Source organism: Gobio gobio (genome assembly GCF_949357685.1).
Source record: "Gobio gobio genome assembly, chromosome: 2".
NCBI classification, from domain to species: Eukaryota; Metazoa; Chordata; class Actinopteri; order Cypriniformes; family Gobionidae; genus Gobio; species Gobio gobio.
Window position 1 is genome coordinate 17054801 of NC_137098.1, and position 22469 is coordinate 17077269.

The following is a 22469-nucleotide window of genomic DNA, read 5'->3' on the forward strand; positions in this document are numbered from 1 at the left end:
TCTCCAAAGCGGGGCTATTAAAAGCACAGCGCATTTGCTCTCCCTGATCCTCTCTATGACCTGAGGTAACATTGAGATTGGGGGAAACGCATAAAGAGGAAGGTTGGGCCATTCGTGGGCCAACGAATCCTCGTGCTTGGAGAAATATATTCGGCATTGAGCATTGTCTTGTGAGGCGAAAAGATCCACTTTTGCCTCTCCAAACTTGCCCCAAATTATCTGAATTATATTTGGGTGAAGAGACCACTCTGCTGGGGACACTTTGCCCCTGGACAGTATGTCCGGACCCAAATTCAGAATGCCTGGCACCTGAGTCGCTCTCAGCGAGCTCAGATTGTGCTCTGCCCATATTAGGGCTTCTTCCGCCATTGAGTGCAGATCGATAGATCTCAGACCGCCTTGGCGATTTATTTAGGCTACCACCGACCACCGATGAAGGCTCTTCTCCGAGTCTGACCAGAGACCGGAGATCGGCCTGCCCTCGTGAAGGGTTCCCCAACCTAGGTTGGATGCATCTGTCGAGATAACTTTCCACTTCGTAACAGTGCCCAAACTCACACCCGTCTTGTACCAGACGGGATTTTTCCAAGGAGCCAGAGCCAACACACAGCTGTGGTCTACCTTGATTTGCAGTCGGCCCGAAAGCCATGCGTGAGCTGGAACGCGGCGATTCAGCCAGTGCTGTAGGGGGCGCATGTGCAACAGACCCAGTCTGAGAACTGGCGCCGCCGAGGCCATGAAACCCAACATCCTCTGAAAGTGTTTGAGAGGAATGTGTGCACCGGACCTGAGGGAAACCGCTCGGTTCCGAACAGAGAGCGCGCGCTGTGACGTCAGCCGCGCGCTCATCTGTAGTGAGTCCAATACTGTTCCCAGAAACGAAACTTTCTGTGTGGAAGACAATAAACTCTTTGCCACGTTGATTCTGAGTCCCAAGCATTGTAAATGGTTGAGAAGCCAAGATCTGTGGTTTAATAACTGTATCTCTGACTGAGCTATTATGAGCCAGTCGTCGAGATAGTTGAGAATTCTCATTTCCCGAAGCCTCAGCGGGGTTAGCGCCGCTTCCATGCACTTTGTAAACGTGCGAGGGGCTAGAGATAGACCAAAAGGTAGCACCTTGTATTGGTATGCTTTCCCCTCGAAGGCGAATCTCAAGAATGGCCTGTGATGGGGGGCTATTTGTATGTGGAAATAGGCATCCTCTAGATCCACAGTGAAAAACCAATCTCCCGGGCGAATGTGCGCGAGGATTTGTTTCCTTCTCAACATTCTGAACGGGCGCTTCATAAGGGCTTTGTTCAAATGTCTGAGGTCTAGGATGGGTCTTAGACCACCGTCCTTTTTTGGTACAAGGAAGTAACGGCTGTAAAAGCCCGACTCGCTCTGTGAGGGGTGTACGGCTTCTACCGCTCCCTTTATTAACAGTTTTGTTATCTCGGTTCGAAGCACGTGACTTTTGTCGCTTCTCACCGTTGTCTCTTCCACGGCGCGAAAGCGCGGTGGTCTGCGAGCAAACTGTAGCGAGTAACCTCGTTCTATTATGTTCAACACCCATTTCGAAATGCCGGGAATGGCCCGCCAGGCCTCGGCCTTCGAAGCCAGGGGCTGAATTAATCTGTGGGGCGAGTCGCTGAGTAACAGGGACTCGGTGGCCCGATAACCTTGCGCTAAGTTGGCGCTTTTGAGGGAATTGTTTCCCGCCGCCTGAGTGCAGGGGGCCGGGGGACATAGAGTATTGGTGCTTGTGTACAGGCGAGCGCGCTTGAGTGCGGGCTTGTTGACTGTGAGAATAATGTTTCCAGCCACCTGAGTGCCTTCATCTCGGTTAAGTTAAGCCACAAATGGCGCTCCAACACCGTCAGGCTGGCCATGCATCTGCCGATCGCCTGAGCATTGGCCTTGGTGGCGCGCAGGGCCAAGTCAGTGGCGCCGCGCAGATCCTTCAGAGCCTCGTTGTCAGGAACAGACTCGTGTAATGAGGAGTTTGGCCTGGAAGACTTGAAGCACCGCCATAGAGTGCAGCGCTGACGCCGCCTGGCCGGCGGAGGCGAATGCTCGACCGGCGAGGCTGGACGTAGTGCGGCAGGCTTTGGAAGGGTGCACAGTCCTTGACTGCCATCCTCTGGTGGAGGGCGGGCAAAGGTGTGCAGCGACGGCTTCCTCGAGGGGAGGAAGGGCTTGATATCCTTTTTTCTGAGCGCCATCGACTACCGAGAGCGCTGGAGAAAGAAAATTCTGGAGGATTTGGCGCGAGAAGAAAATGGCGCCTTCCACGATTTTGTTAGCTCCTCGTGGACTTCTGGAAAGAAGGGAGCAGGTCTTTGAGCGGTCGGTTGACGGCGGTTCTCGAAATACCACTCATCCAGTCGGCTTCTCGTGGGCTCCTCGGGCTGAGACCAGTCAATGCCGAGGTCGTCCACGGCCTTGGTGAGCAAGCGCATAAGCTCAGCGTCGACTGAGGTTATGACACCGCTAGCCGTCCGCGTCGAAGTGGCGTGCTCCGAGACGGCGTCCAACCACCCGCTTCCGGATGCAGCAAGGGAAAGGCTGTCATCCTCTTCCTCCTCCGGTCCGCCGAACGAAACAGCAGCAGCCGCCATGCGAGGGGAGCTGTGCTGCTCGTCGACGAACAAGACGGGCGATGGCGAGGCACGCGGGGACATGCCCGGCGTGTGCTCGTCAGAGCGCTCCGGTGGCCTCTGGTCGCTACGTTTCTTCTTCCGTGGCTCTAGAGGCTGGGAGCACGGGACGGGATCCGAGTCGAAGCTGGCGAGCCGAGCCCGAAGGGTCTGCAGCGCCAGTTCGTCGCACTCAGGGCAGCCGCCCTGGTTGAGTGCAGTCTGCGTGTGGTCTCATCCGAGACATGACACGCAGATGATGTGCCGATCCTCGTCCGCGATGGAACCTCTGCACGAGGCACAGGAACGAGACATTTGCAACAACGTCTCGTGCTCTTTTTTGAATGTGAAAAACACAGTAAGGTATGAAAGGATATATAGTGCCGGATGGCGCAGCTGGAAGGCAGACTGAAGGCGGAGAATCCGTCGTCCTCAGGCCGCGTGTTCCGCTGGGTGCGTGTCGACGGCAGGCTTCGATCCGGAGCTCAACGATTGCAAGTTGCTGAAGAAGAATTAATCTGACTAACCTTGCGAGAGTGGGTCTTATATACCCTAGGCTATGCAAATTCTGTTGCCCCTTGTGGCGGGAATTTGGAAGGACCTGATTCGTCCCACCCCACGGTCTCGCTATAGGTTGCTGCAGTTGCAGCGGCACAGCCAATCAGCACGCAGCTGCTTCCTGCTGAGAGTTGTGCAGCTGCACTGCGTATAAAAGGTATTTTTGGATAAAAATTTGCTTCAATATCTCGAGGAAAGGAATTCCCCCATAGCGTTTTAGCAAAACGCAATACGAGAGTACTCTCGTAAGGGAACTGTCACAGTTTTGGGTTTTGTTTGTGGTCATGTCTTTTGTCCTGTTTCTGCTTTTGTCATGTGTTCCTGTGTGTCATGTGATCCTGCCATGTACCCCCTTGTCATGTGTTCCATGTTGTCATGTTCTGATTGGTTTATTGTCTTGATTGTGCACAGGTGCCCCTTGTATTATTAGTAGTCTGTGTATTTAAGCCCTCATGTTTGCCATGTGTTTTAGTCGAGTATTGTCCGTGTAACCACTGTTGGTGAGTGTTCTCTATGCCATGTTTGCCATTCCACGACAAATTTTTGATCAGTAGAGGCAAAATGATCGGTTTATGTTTAAGCCATTCATGACCTTATTCCGATAAAGGAAAGCGGGTTAAAAACGTGTTAACCCGTTTTTATTTATCTTATATTATTATATATTATTTTATTTTTTTTAATGAAGTTACAGTTTACGTCAGTAAGACACTTTTTGTTTGCTTCATTTTACAGTGGATTTATTTTTAAACAAGATAGACTTAAAATAAAGTATGATATACAGTGGGCACCACAAACATTCGCTGTTAACAGATGTGACTGCCATTTCTCCTCTTAGAGCTTCATTCAAAATATTCACAAAAATATTGGCAGCCCTACAAATTCTAATGAGTAAAAATCTGACTGAAGTATAATCCATTCGTATGGTATGTTTTTAAGTTCACCTTAGTGATCAGGTACACTTGACTTAAGTGATAAGTCATTATGACTTCCTGTTTCACTGGGCTTTAAATATGAAGTGACACACAGGCCAAATTCCTATAGTCATCCATCACATAAGAAAGATCTGAGAATACAGTAATAGTGTGTGACAAAAGGCTGAATTTCACAAATCATGAAATGGCTATAATATAATATTTTAATTGTTAGAATACTCAATTTCACAATCTGGGCAATAATTAAGAAGTTTAAGGGCCTGTTTATTCCTGGTCACATGTGATTTACTGATCGGATATCTATCTGATTTGTTAAAACGATTCCATTACACATTGAGTTTCGTTGAGTTCACGTCAACGAAAGCAACAGATATGCGCTGCATTTTATTTATTATCAGCTAATTTCAAGATCAAAGACCACAATAGGGGAGAGAGTGGCATCAGCACTGGTAAGATCATTTAGTCTCACTACTTTTAATGAAGATGATTGTGTGTTGAGCGTCTGCGACTTTCAGTTTCATTTGTGGCAGTTTTAGTACATCATTCCCACTGTGTAGTATGGTGGTGGATCTTTAATTCTGTGGGGCTAATTGTCTTCTAAAGACCTTGTTAGGATACACAGTATCATAAACTCTGTCAAGTACCAACAAATATTAAATCAACACCTGACTGACCCTGTCAGGAAGCTTAAACTGGGGCATGGTTGGATCTTCCAAAAATAAACAACAGAATGGTTCACTGACCACAGAATGAAGGTTTTGCCATGGACATAGCAGTCCACTGACCCAAACCCCATTAAAAAAAACCTATGGGATGAGCTGAAGAAAAGAGTCCACAAGCATGGACCTCTGAATCTGAAGGATCTGGAGAGATTCTGTATGAAGGAAGGGTCTTAGATCTTTTGATGTTCATCAACCTTATTGGAATATATATGCATAGGGGAAGATCCAGAGCTGTTATCTTGGCAAAGGAAGGTTGCACAAAGTATTAAATGAAAGGGTGCCAATAATTGTGAAAAAATGGTATTTTGATTAGAATTTTTTCTTTCAACCTATTGACTTTAATTAAAAGTTAGATTTTTGTGAATATTTTGAAGGAAAGACTTGAAATTTTGATTTTGAAAGAAATTGGAAAAACATTTTCATAGCAACGTGAAAGAAGTTTGTTTGAAATCTTTGAAAATGTATAAATTTTTTTTTTTTTTTTAAAGATTATACATGAATAAATGATTTAAAATGTAAATAGTAAAACTTTTAATTTGACATTATAGCAAAGTGCACTTAAAAGTATACTTAAGTGTGTTAAAAAACAAGCATGGAAGTGTCCTCTTTAAGTCTTTCGCCGCCAGCCTTTATAAAAAAAAAAAAAAAAAAAAAAAAAAAAAAAAAAGTTGCTAGCCACTGCCAGCATTTTTGATAATTTTCACAAAAATTTAAAGGGGTCATGAATTGAGAAATCAACTTTTCATTCACTCTTTGATATATAAAAGTTTATTGTGAAATAAGAATATCCTTTAAGTTTCGGAGCTGAAAACTTCCTTGTTAGTCAAAGAAAAGCTTTTATTGACACCAGGCCCAGCAAACTCTCGATCTCAGAATGTGCCAACCGTTGACGTCAGAGTGTGGTGAAACGCCGCCTCAACAGCAGAAGAAGTACACCTGATTCTGTAGCCCCGCCCACCGACTCGTGCAAGAAATGTATCATAAATAACATAGACCTACGTAGAGCTAAACGGATCACGCTACCGAGCAATAAACATGCCGAAGATAGCAAGATATTACGCTGTGCCTGGTTGTGGAAGAACACAGTCGCTGCATAAGCTTCTTTCGAATTCTAATATTAGGAATGTGTGGTTGAACTTTATATTTAATGAAGTTCCAGCTCACATGCGTAAGACATTGTCCGTTTGTTCGCTTCATTTCACTGCATTTTGTCAAAGACTACCTCCTTATTGGATTCAGAATGATGATCAAACACAGATGGAGTAAATAGAGTGCATCAACACCCCTAACGTTTGCACAGTCCTTTAACTCATCCTGGGTCGACATTTCATTCAGTAACATTAGGCAGTTTTATATGCGGTTTATTGTTGATGATGGGGTTTCTTTCAAATATGCGTTTACTTGTTTCTGCTTCTTCTTCGCATGTGTTTTGATCAGGATATTCAGTACTCTTTCAGGCGATGTGTCATAGTGCCCCCTAGCATATAACAGTGAAAACATGGAAACCCGGAAAATTCCATTGGAAATGAGAACGGAATTTTCCGTGTTTGGCAGGGAAGCGTTTCCTCACAAATAATGGAATATTCGGTGTTTGGCGGGGAAAGAGTTAGGTAAAAGTGGCCTTTTATTTCATAAATTTAATAATACATTTTTCAAAAGTGTTCTCAACTGTCTGATCTAATTTTCTACGCAAAAAGATACAAATTAACGATTTGTAAAAAGCATATTTACCTTTTTAACTGTCAGAGGGTATGCAGTGTGTATGTATGTGAATGCAGTATTAGGGGATTGAGTTGTGTGTGACTGGTTTGTGCAGCCATGCTTGGCTAACGCCTGGATAAGCCCCAGAATCCTGCTATTGGGACTCCAGCATTGCGCTCTTGCCGAGGGCATTAGAGAGCCGTTCTAGCCTCCAGGTTTGTGTGAACCAGTCGAGGTCATTTCCATTCTCACAGAGTGTAACTAAACCAGTGTGTGTGGAGTATGTGGAGCTCTGTACCGCTTCAGAAACCACTGACTGTAAACAACCCCACAACAACCAGCAGGTCCAAGAAAACTTTCACACAGAATGAAACTTGTTTTCTTTCTTTTGACTTTCTTTTTCTTTCTGCTAGGGCTGGCCAGTATATCAAAGTTGTACAATATATATATTTTTTTTAAGTTGAGGCGCTACTGTTTATATCGATAAACAGTAGTTTGACTGACATCACAAGCACATCTGCAAAATAGGGGAGGACACAGAGTGAGCTGCTGCGGGGAAAGTGAATAATCCATAATAATGCATTGTCCTAAACATGCGACATGCTTTATATATATTTAATTAACATTTTAAATGTTATTCATATATTTTAATCTTCTCAAGTCTTACAAAGGCTTGTTATATATAATCTTTAGCGAGATATCTCACTATTGGAAATGCCTCGAGTGTGACCAATCCTAGAAGCACCAATTATTACACCACATTTGCCATTTGACAGACCAATCACAACAGTGATGAGGGAGTCCTCCGATAGTGGTTGACCGATATAGTTTTTTTTTGATGGACGATGCCGACATCTCAGAGAGCAGGGTGGCAGATGGCTGATATAAAGCCAATATATAATATCTATAATTTATATTTATTTTAATAAATATTTAATAAATGAGAAATAAATATGAATATATATATATCTTAAAAATAAACATGCTTATACTTTAGATGGCAACTTTTTGTTTCTGCAATCATATTACAGTATTTTTCACAAATAAAGTAATTGTTTAAAAATATATGAATTTAAAGGAAGTAGACAAGGCACTCAGTAAATTTGTGCACACTGGTAATCATATTTTTTTTCAAATAAAGACAAGGTAACACTAATTTTACATACAGCACACAGTGAAAATTGCATGAATATGACATGGTGGGCAACTGAATATAGCGCATCATATTTTAAAATTAAGGGTTTATAGTTTGTCGAGCGCGCACCTCCAGTGAAGCTGCACTCTCCTGTCCGCATTCAATTGCACAGACCGACCGTCACACACAGAGTACCACGTTCATGCAGGCTCCAAATGCGCACTTCAGAATCTCTGACAGCTGCATTCGATTAAATCTGCAAGGTTTGTGAAATTAAATGTGTATTAGATATTCAGAGTTTTATTGATTGTTTTAATGATATAGATACATATTTGCTGAATGTTGATGGTAAATGAGAAAGTATTATAGCCTATAGTTTGCTTTTCTGTTACTAATAATATAAAAGCAAACAATATACTTTTTCAAATACATTTTTTGTTCAACAGTTGTATCTAATAACGTATTAAATTGGCCTTGGCGATATGTCGTCAACCACTAATATAGACAACTCCTGTATTGCAGATATGCTGTCCAAAGCAGGCCTGTCAACCAACTCAATGATGTATGTAACATAAACACGAAGCCCATAACTACTATTCTGTTTTTGTTTTGTTTTTTACAGAGAGCCGACACACTTTAGGCACAAATGCTGGTTTCGTTTTGAGAGTTACTCTCAAGTTATGAACCGACAAAGCATGAAGTTCACTAATCGGTTCACGATTAAAAGAGCCAATAATAAATCAGTCTTTAGCGAAAGGAGTCTCATTAACCTGCATACAAGTCGGTGGTGATCAATGGTATTCCTGTCAATCCCAAGCGTGCCACTCGAGTATTGAAAAGTGAAGCGCTTCGATCGCCCCCAGGTGGCAGGATGCAGTATAGGTCATAAACCCCGCCCTCTCCACATAACGTAATGGGACATAGACAAACTAAACAATCAAATTACACTTCAAATAATTTTTTGTTCCAAAGGTGGTTTCTGTCATTTTTGGCATTTTTTAGTCCGCTGATGTGAATTCAAGTGTTCTTTAAAAAAGTTTGGTTTTAGTTAGTTATTTGATGCTATAAAAACGGGAGTGTGACGTTATGATTGACAGCTGAGATTGACAGCTTCTCTGAGTGAAGTAGTCACTGAAGCACCAACGGACATATTCGGGAACTTCGGGAGGAGATTGGTGCTTTAACTTTAATATTTACATTTCCATAGCTGTTTATTTCACAATAAGTTCAGAGGTGTCCGATTGATTAGGCGGGAGTGTGGGAGGGACTTTGATATCGCGGCTCCACTTTGCGCTCTCTACTGCGCAGACTCAGGCTCCAAGTTGCTACTGAGCAGACTTGAGACCTAAGATGTCAGCCCCACATTTAGACACTGGCGGCTCCACTTACTGGAAGAGAGTGAAGGTGCGTCGTCCATCTTTTTTTACAGTCTATGGTCAATCCCCACATTGCACACAGAAATTGCGGCAAAATAAACCTTAACAGTTTAATAGGCGCTGCCCTTATCTAAAAGTTCCTGCAGAAAACACACACAACAGAACAGAGAAAAGGAATAATTTGTCTGTGTGCTAACTGTCGCTCAAACACATTCCATTTTCAATCATGTGCAGAACGCGTTGAAGCCGCTCTCGCATTCTGAATAGTCTCAATCACCCTTGAAGGCAAACCTGTGACAGTCAAGTTTAACCTCTCATGGGCCAGGCCCACAGAGCCACTTTGGCCGTGGCCAGGTGAAAAATCTTTCCATGCGCTTGTGAGAGCAGGTCCCTGCACAGCAGAAGAGGCCAGGGCTGGTCACACAGGAGCTGGATTATCTTCGTCATCCACAAAGTGTGTACATTCTCTTTTAGTGTTGACCAACAATACTGATTGGCCATGGGTGTTCTAGCATACACACCCAAAGGCGCACCATCTCTAGCCAGAGAGAAAAATAGAAAGCAATGAGTGTTTTCGTGAAAGACGAAGAGATCTACAGCAGCTCTGCTGAACCACTCCCACAACTGGCCAACTACCTGAAGCCTTTGTGCCAAACTGTGAAGCTGAGGAGAATGTGTGCCCCCTGCGATTTATGTATGCCACCACAGTTGTGCTGTCAGATCTGCTCAAACGTGGAACAGCACAAAATGTTTCAATGGCAGGGACACTGTCTAACAGTTCTAGGAAGATTATGTGTATGTTCTGTAGTGAGACGGGCCATTTTTTTCGCTATCTTGCCCTTGCACACTGCACCCCAACTTGTAAGTGACGCTTCCTTCTTCAACACCTTTCTCAGAGAAACTTCCCCTAGCAAACTCCCTGATTCGTGAAACGGAGAGCGCACATGCAGAACAATGATCCTATCACTTTGTGGTCAAGGTGGCGTTCTGCAACCATGACAGAGTTCAGAGGAGCAGATCTCCCAAATAAACTAACTCTTTGAGACCCCCTATTCTCAGTGGTGTCAGGGCTGCTTCGACTTTTGCTGAACACTCTTGGGGCTAATGAGAGCCCAAAAGGAACCATCAAAAATGTATAGCCTGTGCCTTGATAGTCAAACTTGATGAATTTGAATTGTGAATTTTCTGTGCGCCAGGTAGATGCTTGTGTGAAAATATGCATTCATCAGATGGACTGATGTAAGCCAGTCTTTGGAACAAATAAAGTGAGATAACAGCCTTAATGTCAGCATTTTGATCTTGAACTTTCTGAGGTGCTTGTTGAGGTTCTGCAAGTCCAGAATGAATGGAGAGTGTTTCACCACATGGGGGCAATGGGTGAACTGGTGCCAACACTCCAACAAGAGAACTTCCTTCCTTTGAACATTTTGCCTGAATCACACACCAAGCAGTCAGCTTCCATAGGAGGCCAGTTTCAAAAGCCTCTCCATCTTGCTTGCGTAGGTTGATCTGCTGACGCAGCCCCAACTCCTCCATATTGTGAACGTCCAGCCTAGATAAACCTTTAACAAGCACCCAATGTAAGAATGGTTTGTCCCAGAAATGTCAGCCTTTTCCCGTCATATAAATTCCTTTCTGTGCCCTTGCCTTCTTGCTAAGAGGCCAGTTGATAGAGAGTTTAGCAGCTGCTCTCCTACGCATTTCAATGAGGTCCAATCACCCTGGCATGGGGGAAGGGGACTCATCCATGGCACTGCCAGGTCAAGAAGAAAGATTAGGAGGAGGGATAGCATCCTCTTCGTTTTCCTCCAAATCCTCCTCCAAGAGACGAGCAATCTCCTCCTCTTTATCCCCTGCCAAGAGGTCTGATTCAAAGAGGGGGATGAAGATCAGGACAGATATTATCTATCTCCACGGCAGGTGCTGAAAAACTTGGGTCCCCTTTAGTCGAAATGAGAGCAGTGCGGGCAGCACTCGGGATTAGCGAGCACAACCTGTGCGTCTCTAACTCCCAAACATGCTATGCACAGAGGGTGAGAGTCTTTCAATCATAGACCCGCATGCACATGGGCACACGGGATCTTTCCCTTTCACTGCACTGCTGAATGGGCTTGTAGTCGCCATAACCGAGATGGTAACACCAGGGATTAATGAGATCACCACAACTTGCCTCTCGATATCTGGTCTTATAGGCAGTTATTCCCATAACTGTCATGATTGGTCTGTCAACTGACAGACCTGGTGTAATTGGTTCAAATGTAGGGCCTAATAATTTACGCGATCACGGAATCGCGGACGGAATCGCGGAATTCTCATATTAACGTGGAATCTAGTGTTAACGAAGAATTTCTCGGAATTTTACATATTTGGAATGAAATGCTGTTTTGTGTGGGAGAAGAACGTATGTCTGGGGAAAATGCAGACCGGCGGAAGCAAATCTGGGCGACACAACCCCTCCCGTCATTTCAGCTCCCCCTTCAAAACAATGAAATTCGTCTGCGGAAAAGTTAAGAAACTCAAAGCTAAGCCCTCAGTACTGAGCCGAGCAGTTCCATCGCGGGGAGTACTTGCTGTATTTTGCCTTGTTTTTAATGCACTTAAATGTACTGTATGGAAAATAATGTCTTAAATGAATTTGAGAGAAAATGAGATGCGCGGGACAGCACGTCGGATCTTAGATCTTAAAGTGACAGTAGCACTGATGATGCCTGTCCTTAATGTTCATCAAAGAACAACGGGAACAGAGTAGGGATGGGCATTTTTGTCAATTTCTCATTTCGATCATCGATAGGTCTCAAAAACGAGTACTCGAGTAATTGGGGGCGGGGCATGTGCAGGGGGCGGGGCATGTCCGTCATTGAGATAATGAAAATACTGTTATGAAAATGGTTGTTGACAAATACAAACGTGACATGAAAACGGGTATATGAAAACATGAACATATAAAACAAAAAATAACTGCTAGATTATGATGCATAAATGTCTTTGAAAAAGAAACATCTTTATAAAATGACCGTCTCAAATAACCAAGTCAGTAATATCGAGCATTGCCTTTGAGCTGAAACTGTGAAATAACACCACCCTGCAGAGCTTGCTAGCTGGTTAATAAACTCAACCAAACGCACCATATATCAATATTAATATGAAGATTATTATGAACCTATTACGACATAAATCAACACAAAAGGACGTGAATGCGCACGTGAACTTCAGCGTGCTAGATTTTACAGGCGAAGCGTTTGAAACGGAACATTTTGAATGCGCTCTTCCCTTAACAACGCTCATACACCGACAATGAAAGCACACCGAAACAACATTTTATTAAAATCCTGTCCTCATTATAATGCTTTGACAGATTGACTCTGCACATCATGCACTTAATTTTATTATTCATGATCGAGCGTTTACAGACATCACTGCGCGTTTTCGAACTCATAGCGAAAAACCAACTTTAAATAAACTAGGTCTACTGTTAAAAAATACGAGAACAGTATAGCACTGCTGCATTACTAATATCAATGATTCTGAGAAAGAAATAGCCTATCTGAAAAGAATATGACCGTCTCTAAACCATCATGTCGAGCATGAAATATGCGTTTGAGCTGAAACTGAAGAGAATGAACAACAGCCGGTATAACGGCAGCGCTTTTCTAGTTTATTAAGCTCAACCAAACGCTTCTTATATTAGATTAATCAGATATAGACAACATAAAAGTATCTTACAACGTGCATCTGCAGATAAGGACGCGAATGCGCACATGAACTTCACGCGCTAGTCTGAGTGTTCTCGCTAGTTTCTCTGTGGATCAGCTGATACACGGGGAACTAAGCACAGACCATTTACAGCATTCTATTTCCATCGTGTTTTCATTATAATGCTATGTAGGCTATGACAGATTGGCGCTGCACATCTTCCACTAACCATTTAATGATCTCATGATTCCAGACATCACTGCAGTGCACGCCTTTATTTCGCCGCGGTCTGGAGGCGTGCTGTAAAACGCTAACCAATCAGACCTCCGCAAAACGATGCAATAACCAATAAAAAAGAGACAAATATATTTTTTTCAGGGCGATCATCGTTCTCATGATCGATGATCGCTGTCACGTTCGAGTACTCGATTACTCGACCACTGTTGCCCATCCCTAGAACAGAGCTTTAATTAATCTATATTTCACTTATTATTTATGCAGTTAAGAAAGGTGATAACTTTATTCAATTTCTGTGTAGACTATGTCTGAAAGGGAAGGCCATGGGTAAATATAACATTTATTATAATGGTAAAGATTGTTTTAAGTTCAATTAAATTAAAAGTTGTTATTTTTTAAAGCCTAATAAATGTTGAAATTGGTAGCTTTCAGTTATACTGTAATGTAATGTCATTAATGTTTAATTATATTAATAAATATTTAAAATATTTTTTAATTTGTTTCCTCATTAATTTGGAGAGTAACTGAAATTATTACAGTATCCAAATATTAAAAACTCCAATGTTTTTTAATTGCAATTAATCATGATTAATTACAGAAGAAATTTTATTATTTAGTTTTTTTTATCAATTCACAGCACTAATATTTTGTTGTGACTTGAAGTACTAAGTGCAGTTTTATGTTGCATCATGCAGTATTTGTCCTGAAAAGTACTTGTAAATGTGATGTTTGTTACCTCAATAAATGTAAGGTCATTCCTATTTTATGTTTTATTAAATTAACATTAAGGATTAGTTCACTTTTAAATAAACTTGTGCTGATATTTTACTTGCCCCCATGTCATCCAAGATGTCTATGTCTTTCTTTCTGCAGTCGAAAAGAAATTAAGGTTTTGGATGAAAACATTCCAGGGGTTTCCTCCATATAATGGACTTCAATGAGCTCCAAACGGTTCAAGGTCCAAATGACAGTTTCAGTGCAGCTTCAAAGGGCTTTAAACGATACCAAACGATGAATAAGGGTCTTATCTAGCGAAACGATCAGTTTCTGCGAGAAACCGAGCAGTATTTATGCTCTTATTTTACCTCTTTTCAGACGAGCGTGATCATCTCTGAGCTCCGCCATTACTTCTGCCAAGTGAGGTCAAATACGATCGTGGTCATAGATATATCGATCGTAGATCCTTCATTCTACTGATCCGTGCAGGTGCTAATGAGGCATCTACGTATACATCTATGACCACGATCGTATTTGACCTCACTTAGTGGAAGTTATGGCTGAGCTCAGAGATGATCACGTTCGTCGAAAAAGAGGTAAAATAATAGCATAAATACTGCTCGGTTTCTCGCAGAAACTGATCGTTTCGCTAGATAAGACCCTTATTCATCGTTTGGTATCGTTTAAAGCCCTTTGAAACTGCACTGAAACTGTCATTTGGACCTTGAACCATTTGGAGCCCATTGAAGTCCATTATATGGAGAAAAATCCTGGAATGTTTTCATCCAAAACCTTAATTTCTTTTCGACTGCAGAAAGAAAGACATGGACATCTTGGATGACATGGGGGTGAGTAAATTATCAGCAAAAGTTTATTTAAAAGTGAACTAATCCTTTAAAAGCACACACTTTTTACGACTAAAATAACAGGTGGGGGTAAAAAAAAAAACGGAATTCCCAAAAATTTTAACGAAAAAAACGGAATTTCGGAAAAAAATTAAAACTGATTTTATATGGCCCTACAAATGTTTGAAAGAGAACACAAAGGTTAACACAACACCTTACAAAAAAAAAAACGTGTCCAGGTCATATTTCACAGCAAAATATAATTATTTAAATTACATTTTGCATAAAGGAAATGCAGCCTCCCAAATATAATCTTTTTTCTTTTGATTTTGGGGTAAAACATGTCTGGCATTTTCTTGATAGGCTCCATGAGATTCAGCTCATTTACTCAATCTCACTGCACTTCGCACAACAAGAATAGTTAAGATTCACATTCATGTATCTTTTAGTGTAATCCTATTAAACTTTTGTACAACAAATAAAATAACTTTTAAATGCAAAATATTGTTTGAGTTTCAGAGACGCAGAGACAGTTGCTGTCCGTGTGTCGAGCTGTCTCATTCCACAGAGTAACACAAATGCCCTCCTGTTCACAATCAAATACCCAGAATCCTGCACAGTACAATCAGAGGCCACATTTCCACAGAAATGTTATGACCAAAAATAAATGAACTTACCCATTGTTTCGATCATCTTGCGCTTTGTTCCTCTTTCTAATGCCTTCCCTCATTACCTGGGTATCACGTTATGCCTGAAATCAACAAATTCACATTTAGCTCCAAATGCACCTCACTTAGTACAGCCTCTATTAATTTATTTGCAAATACAGTAAAACTGCAATTCATACATACAATGACTTGAATGCACCTTTTCTATAATGAACATGAATAGGGATGAAACGATTACCGGTTTCACGATAAACCACGATAATTTTGTGACGGTTAGTAATATCGTATACAATTTTATTATCATTAAAACCGCGTGTGATTATCACGGTTGTGAAAACTCGCGGTAAATCCTGTGTAGTCAGCGTCAGTCAGGCGCAGCACCGCTGTTTTTTGAATGATAAGAAATGGCAGAAGGCAGTGACAGCACTTCTGGGGATTGTTCAGCCTCTAAAAGGACCAAATCTGAGGTGTGGTCATATTTTGGCTTTTACAAAAGTCCTGAGGGAAACTTAATCTAAGATGGTCACCCTGTCTGCAAACATGCCAGAAGAAAGTCGCTGTAATAGGGGAAACACTTCAAAACTACGAACGGCAAGTGGACTTTGACCTCAATACCAAAACTACATCTGGGAAATAATAACGTGAAGCGAACGAACAAATTTAGTCAAGACTAACATTTAAGGGATAATAATCAGGGCTTGACATTAACAACCGCCATTTGCGGGTGTAACGTTATTTCGGCTGCACACTAGTCACTCTGGCTGTTGAACTTATAATAGTCTTCTCAAAAGCCATCTGTTATAATCGCGTTGCGCATTATAACCACTCAAACGTGTTTCTATTGAGTTTATGAATGCAATGTCTCATAATCAGAGGCGTTCAGATTAGCCGGAGTTTCATTCAGAGCGCGCGCCGCTCTTACTCGCTGAAATCTACACTAAAAGCAGAGATAAACGTGCGATGTATGCAGGAGATTCATTCATCATATAGTGGTTGTACTGTTTTTGTTCTATTTCAGCAGCGAAAATGGTTTTAAAAACACAGCAGAACAGCGCATCTGACATGACTGGCATAACGCGGACGAATTTAGGGACCGTCTCTAAAGTTACATACAACATTGGTAACGTTACACGTTTCAAACTTCAGCATTTGAAGAGAATGACAGTCATAAAACTGACTGTAAAGTGATCATTTAGGTGTCAGGTATGATGCACACATTTTGATATTTAATAAAATTAACTGTCAAATCATATGGAAATATGGATATGCATTATTTCACTTGGATACTGTTTGGGCTCTAACACAAAATATGCTAGATTTAAATGCATCATTGCTGAACACTGTAAATATATTCTCAAGCAATATTCTCATCAGAGATAATATTAGAGATTATATTTACGACAAATTATTATTATTTATGCGTTATGCGTTGCTATTGACGACGGCCATTAAGGAAGGAAATCCCACAGAATCTAGCTTAAAAAAGTGCATAGAGCTGCTTGATTTATTTGTTGTTTGTTGATTTTCAAATATAAAACTTGTTGAAATGTTTTAAGTGTGTGCATCAGTTCTTTTTGAACACTTTCATCTCGTTTGAACAAAACCGTGATAATATTGATAACCGTGATAATTTGGGTCACTATAATCGTGATGTTAAATTTCCATACCGTTTCATCCCTAAACATGAATCATTAACCCTATAAAGCAAGGGTCTTCAACTGGGGGTCCGCAGCGGTGCTGCAGGGGGTCCGCCAATTAATGTTTGATCACAAATATTTTTTTGTTAAAAAAAATAAAACATGGGTGAAAACATTACAAAGTCAAATTTAAATACAAGCACCCTGAAACGAAAGCAAGAGCACTCTCAGTTGATACTGTAATAATAGAACATTGGCAAAACAGATTTGGCAAACACTCCATTGTGTTTTTGAGTTTGAGTTTTGTTCAGTGATGAGTTCTGCATGCGCTTGCGAATTCTCTCATTAACAAACAAAGACACAATGTAAGTAAGAAATTAATTTTGCAGTGTGTATTGACAAGGAACTTTACTGATTTTAATGGAACGTTGTGAGATCACAAACTGAGGGGAGTGACAGCTTTTTAGTGATTGTAAAGTGAGCACTTTTGTGCTTTTGAGGCTATATAGCTACTAATCCATTGAATACAAGTATTTTTTTCATGCTGCTAAGAGGAATGACAGCCAACTACACGCTGCAATTTTTTGGAAGTGACATCTACATATAAATTCAGGATTCACTCTCAAAATTGCGATTGACAGTGATAACTAGCATGGGACAAAAATATGGCATGTCAAAATAGATCCGCGCAATGTAGGCTAAATGCAGATTGATAGATTAGAAAAAATAATCGTATCAATGTATATTTTTAAATTCCATTCCAATTATTTGTAAAAGTAATGACTTGTAAATAATCTTAAATGTCTCACTGTACATTGCTATTCTTGTTATGGTGAAGCCGTTGCTTACACATTACATCTGCACTTCTCACTCATTTCAGATACTTAGTGAGTTGATTCTTAATTGTCTATCTCACGGTAAAATTAAAATGTTACGTTTTAGTAAACTTTAAGCTAAAGTTCAAGTAAAAGTTTAATTGTCCATCTGACTAGTAAAATTAAAATGTGAATATTTAATCATCTTGAAACTACAGTTGGGGTAAATGTTGAATTAACCATCTGATTAGTAAAATAAATGTATGACTATAAATCCATTTAAATAATTTACAACAAATGCAAACAACTAATGAAATGTGCATTATTTTTATCGCAACATGTTTATTATAATGCATAAATCTCATACAATAATGTGCATAGTTCTGATCTACTGTCAGTGTCGTAACACAATATTACTTATACTTCATCATAATATAGTTTGTTTCCCTATTCTGACGTATATCCGAGTAAAACGGCCTCTGAAGTGAGAAAAAATGTAGGGTGGGGCTTGATTTCTCCAGGGGACCCAGGGTGCGTTCCATTCGACAGGGTCCCTACGCACTGTTCACTGCTCCCTACTCCCTGAGCATGGTATATCAGTTGAAGTGGACTTCGCTGACAATAATCACTAATTTGGAAAGTCCTGCAACGTCATCAAAGAAAGGCAAAGACGGGGTCGCGCAGATTATGATATAACATAAATGAACATTGTAATTTACTTTACTTTCAAATTTAAAACTATATAATAAGTATATACATTTACAATGACCGTTGGGTGATTTTCACTCTTCACTTCCTGTGAAATGATATATCGATGTTCCCTTCTTCCCTACGCCGTTCGCAGTACCCTTCAAACTGAACATGTTCGCTCCCTTTGGATTGGAATCTCACTTGAGATGGCGGAATACCCTCTGAAGTCCACTTCGCAGTCCACTTACGGTCGAATGGAACACACCCCCACTGTCCTGCAAAGTTTGATTCCCACCTGGTTCAGCACACCTGCCTGTGTAATTTCAACAAGTGACCCTGCAGAGCTTGATTAGCTTAACCTGTCTTTAATTAGGGTTGGGGCTAAACTCTGCAGGACAGTGGGTCCCCCATGAGCAGGGTTGAAGATCTCCAATAAACACTGTAATATTACAGTCTTAAAAAATAAGAATGGTCAGTTTTGATTTCCTATGCAACTTTAATATGTAGCTCTGTTTGACATATTTTGCATCCCTGCTCCATGTCTCTATCGCCTAAGGGGGCATGGCCCTGAAAAACATTGAAGACCCCTTCTATAAAGTCTACTGCATCATATTTGATACATGAATGTCTAAGACATCTAAATTATCGACATGATCAAAACTTTACTTAAAAACCTGTTGCACACAATCGACTAGATGCTTTCTGTCGCCTGATTGATAGTTCATACATTTTAGCAAGTAAAATGCCTTTTAGAATAACTGTAACATTTCTTTTTTTCTTCTGAAATCTTTACTGATTTGTATGAAGTAAATGTAAGAATACCTTGCATATTGTTAGTAATATTTCAAGATAAACCTTTAATCGAGTGATGAACTTGATTATCCATACACCATTTTTTTTGAAAACATAAAGTATCAAATATGATCCATTGTTACAAGCTATTTCATCTTACTTTTTGTCCATATGGGTTACACACATATACAGTATATCAGCACAGGCACCAAATGTACATATTTTTGCTCAATTTGGGCCTCTGATTAAAATTGAGGTGTTTGCTCCTCAAGTTTGAGCTCTATATTCTCACTATATCATACTATATGAGCCATAAAGCATGATGTATCAAATATGATAAAACGCATATGCACACTTTTTTATTTTCTTTTGTATTTCGTCTAAAGGTTTATTAAACTATTCCATTTCAGAAAATTTGATTTTTCTTATTATTATTTCATATGTCAGGCTTAACAGGATTAAAAGAATTTAATTCTCAAAAAGAAAATCTTAATGCAAACAGAATTAGTTCTCACTGAACATGAACACAGTGCACCAGTTCGTATAGAAACTGCATATCACAGCACTAGTTTTAAATCTCAGAGAGGTCAGGTGACTTGTGGGCAGACATGCTTTTATCCGACCACCTTGTGGTTCCCATGACGATGGGACACAGAGGCTGGGTCTGGTTTCCTTAGAGACGCATGTAAGCGACAGGACTAGAGTGAATAGCTGCATTGTGGGTATAAGCACACACTAATGTGAGTTTTTATCATCACTGGCTACAGTGGGAGGTAGACAAGATTTACAGAAGAACCAGTGCTGAGGTAAAACAGTCCAGCATACGTTATTTCCCATCGGCAGACCTTAAGTGGTTGGCCAGATAAGGAATACTTGCCCTATCAGCAGTCTGGACAGTGTTTGTAGCATTTTTTGTTGACAGGGCACTGCTATCTAGACGCTTGGCTGTTTCTGATATGGTAGTAAACACTTTTACATTGTTACAAAAGATTTATATTTCAAATAAATGCTGTTCTTTAGAAACATGAAAAAGGTTTCCACAAAAATATGAAGCAGGAGAAATGTTTTCAACGTTGATAATAAGAAGAAATGTTTCTTGAGCAGCAAATCAGCATATAATGATTTCTGAAGCATCATGTGACACTGAAGACTGGAGTAAAGATCACATGAATAAATCACATTTTACAATATTCAAACATAAAACCATCAAAACTCAATAGACATTTAGAAACCAAAACCACTGCATTAGCATAGCAGTAACACTCAATACTATCCACCCTCTAAACATTAGCCTCGCTGCTGTCTTCGTATGGACTAATGCTCTTACGTGAGGATTAACTTCTTTCTGTGACGCTTAAAAACAGTCCTAATTAACGGTGACGGCAACACCTACAACAAGAAGCTGAAGGAGATAAAGTCTTTCCCTCTTACACATAGTCCCATGACAGCTAAGAGTAAGGCAACATGCAGCCAGGACCAATACAAACAGCCGTTTCAAACGCTAAATTAGTGAGAAGTAGTATCTAATACACTGCAATTACAGAGTGATAAAGTAATGAATGAGATATCACTATTTGGAGTTACACAGATGTAGTTGGCATGTTATCTGCATATCAAAGACACCATGTTCCCACAGCAGCTGTTTGAAACATTTTGGTTGCTGGCCTCGCAAATAAAGACATTCAAAAAAAATTGAAAAAAAAGTCATTTTGGGTGTTGTTTTTTTTTTTCTGGCCCTGGACTTGTAAGTGAACTCCCTTAAAACACACATTGTTAACACTTTATTTGACCTTGTAATTTACTACAGTTAGTAGGCCTACATGTAACATGCAATTAACCCTAAACCAAACCCTAATCCTAACCCTAATGTTAGGCTATAGTACATGTCCTTAATTAATAGGTAGGCCTAATTACAAAAAAGACACCTTACTAGTTATGTTTGTCTACTATGCTGACCCAACACATGCCATTTTTACTACATCTAAAATAATTTTATTTGAGGTAAAATGTACATTTAGGAAAGAAATTAGAATAAGATGGCTGGCTTTGTCTTACTGAAACTAATTTAATTACTAGTATTTTATGTCTAATTACATATGATGAAATACTAATTTAAATTGTTTTGGATAATTCAATAAAGTTGCAGCTTGATTGTTTATGACACTAACCAAAAATGCTCACAAGTTATTATCTTCATGTTTTATATTTCACTTTTGTTAGTCACTGAAACCGTGGTCTCCATGGTAACCACGTACACCAAATTTAGGGGCAAATTGTTGCTGGTCATGGAAATGATGTCACAATGTAGGGACAGGGGTAGCCTAGTTTGTGTAAAAATATATCAGTAGTTAAATAAGTGACATGCTTTGTTCATTTTGCTTAACAAATAAAAGTGGCTTTTGAAAATAATAGCTGCATTGTGCCTCTCATATAACAAAAATCCACCCCTGGCTGATACATAAATTGCTTGCTTTGGGACATTGCAGTATGTCCCGTTACTCGCAGATCGCGCTGATCTCTTTGTGTCCACAGGCCTGTCGGGAATCAAATCCGCTTTTCGTACAGAGCACCAATGAAGCAACAGGCTGATGGCGTGGCGAACGACGAGAAAAGTTTACAAAACAGAGCAAACGAAGTACGGTAAGCGGCATTAAGACAACGAAACACGGGCGCGTTTATAAAAGAATAGATGATGCGCGCGAGACATTGTTTCATTCCAACAAAAGCGCGTTAGTTACAATTTATCCCCAACACGATCACATCAAAGACAGCAGCGGCATTCACAACCATTCACGGAGAAAAATGAGTTTGAAAGAGCATAACTTACATGAGCAGCGGTATCTCGCTATGGGACGGAGTCTGTCCGGTTGTGTTGTGTTAAAGATGGGCGCTGTGTTTGAAACTGGAGCCGCCCCGCGCGCGCGCGCACACACACACACAGACACACACACACACACACACACACACACACACACACACACACAGTCCTGCGCCGCTCAGTGGCTGCCAAGACCACTGAACCCCTGTAACCCTCACAAACATCTGAAGAAAACTGCACTGGAGTAGGTAGTATGAAAGTTTCGACTTTTTTTCTCCTCGCAATTGCGTGCTTATCTCACATTTAGGACATTCTGAGGGGAGAAAGTCAGAATTGTGAGATATAAACTCAGCGGAGAGACACAAAGTCAGAATTGCGAGGGGACCCTTACGAAAAAGAAGTGTAGACTTCAAGTTCATTTTATGAAGTAGGGCTTGGGCTTACACTTCACTTGTAAAGTTGAAGTAGGCCTAGATATATTTTTAAGTAGCCTACTAGTAGGCGAAGTAGGC

The 22469-nt window shown here is 40.7% G+C and overlaps 1 protein-coding gene across 3 annotated transcripts in view; it reads right to left on the bottom strand.

The window, feature by feature from the left end:
- mpdz (multiple PDZ domain crumbs cell polarity complex component) overlaps window positions 1-22043 on the bottom strand; it is a 151253-nt gene extending 129210 nt beyond the window's left edge. Inside the window, exons 1-2 of one of the 3 annotated variants that reach the window (XM_079810729.1) lie at window positions 21967-22043; window positions 15215-15288 (exon numbers count right to left, since the gene is read on the bottom strand). In XM_079810729.1, coding sequence (XP_079666855.1) covers window positions 15215-15230 — 16 coding nt within the window. In that variant the 5' untranslated portion in view covers window positions 15231-15288; window positions 21967-22043. The remainder of the gene's footprint in view (window positions 1-15214; window positions 15289-21966) is intronic. The other 2 variants (XM_079810731.1, XM_079810730.1) reach the window with 2 other exon arrangements.
- Between the last annotated feature and the right edge of the window lie 426 nt (window positions 22044-22469).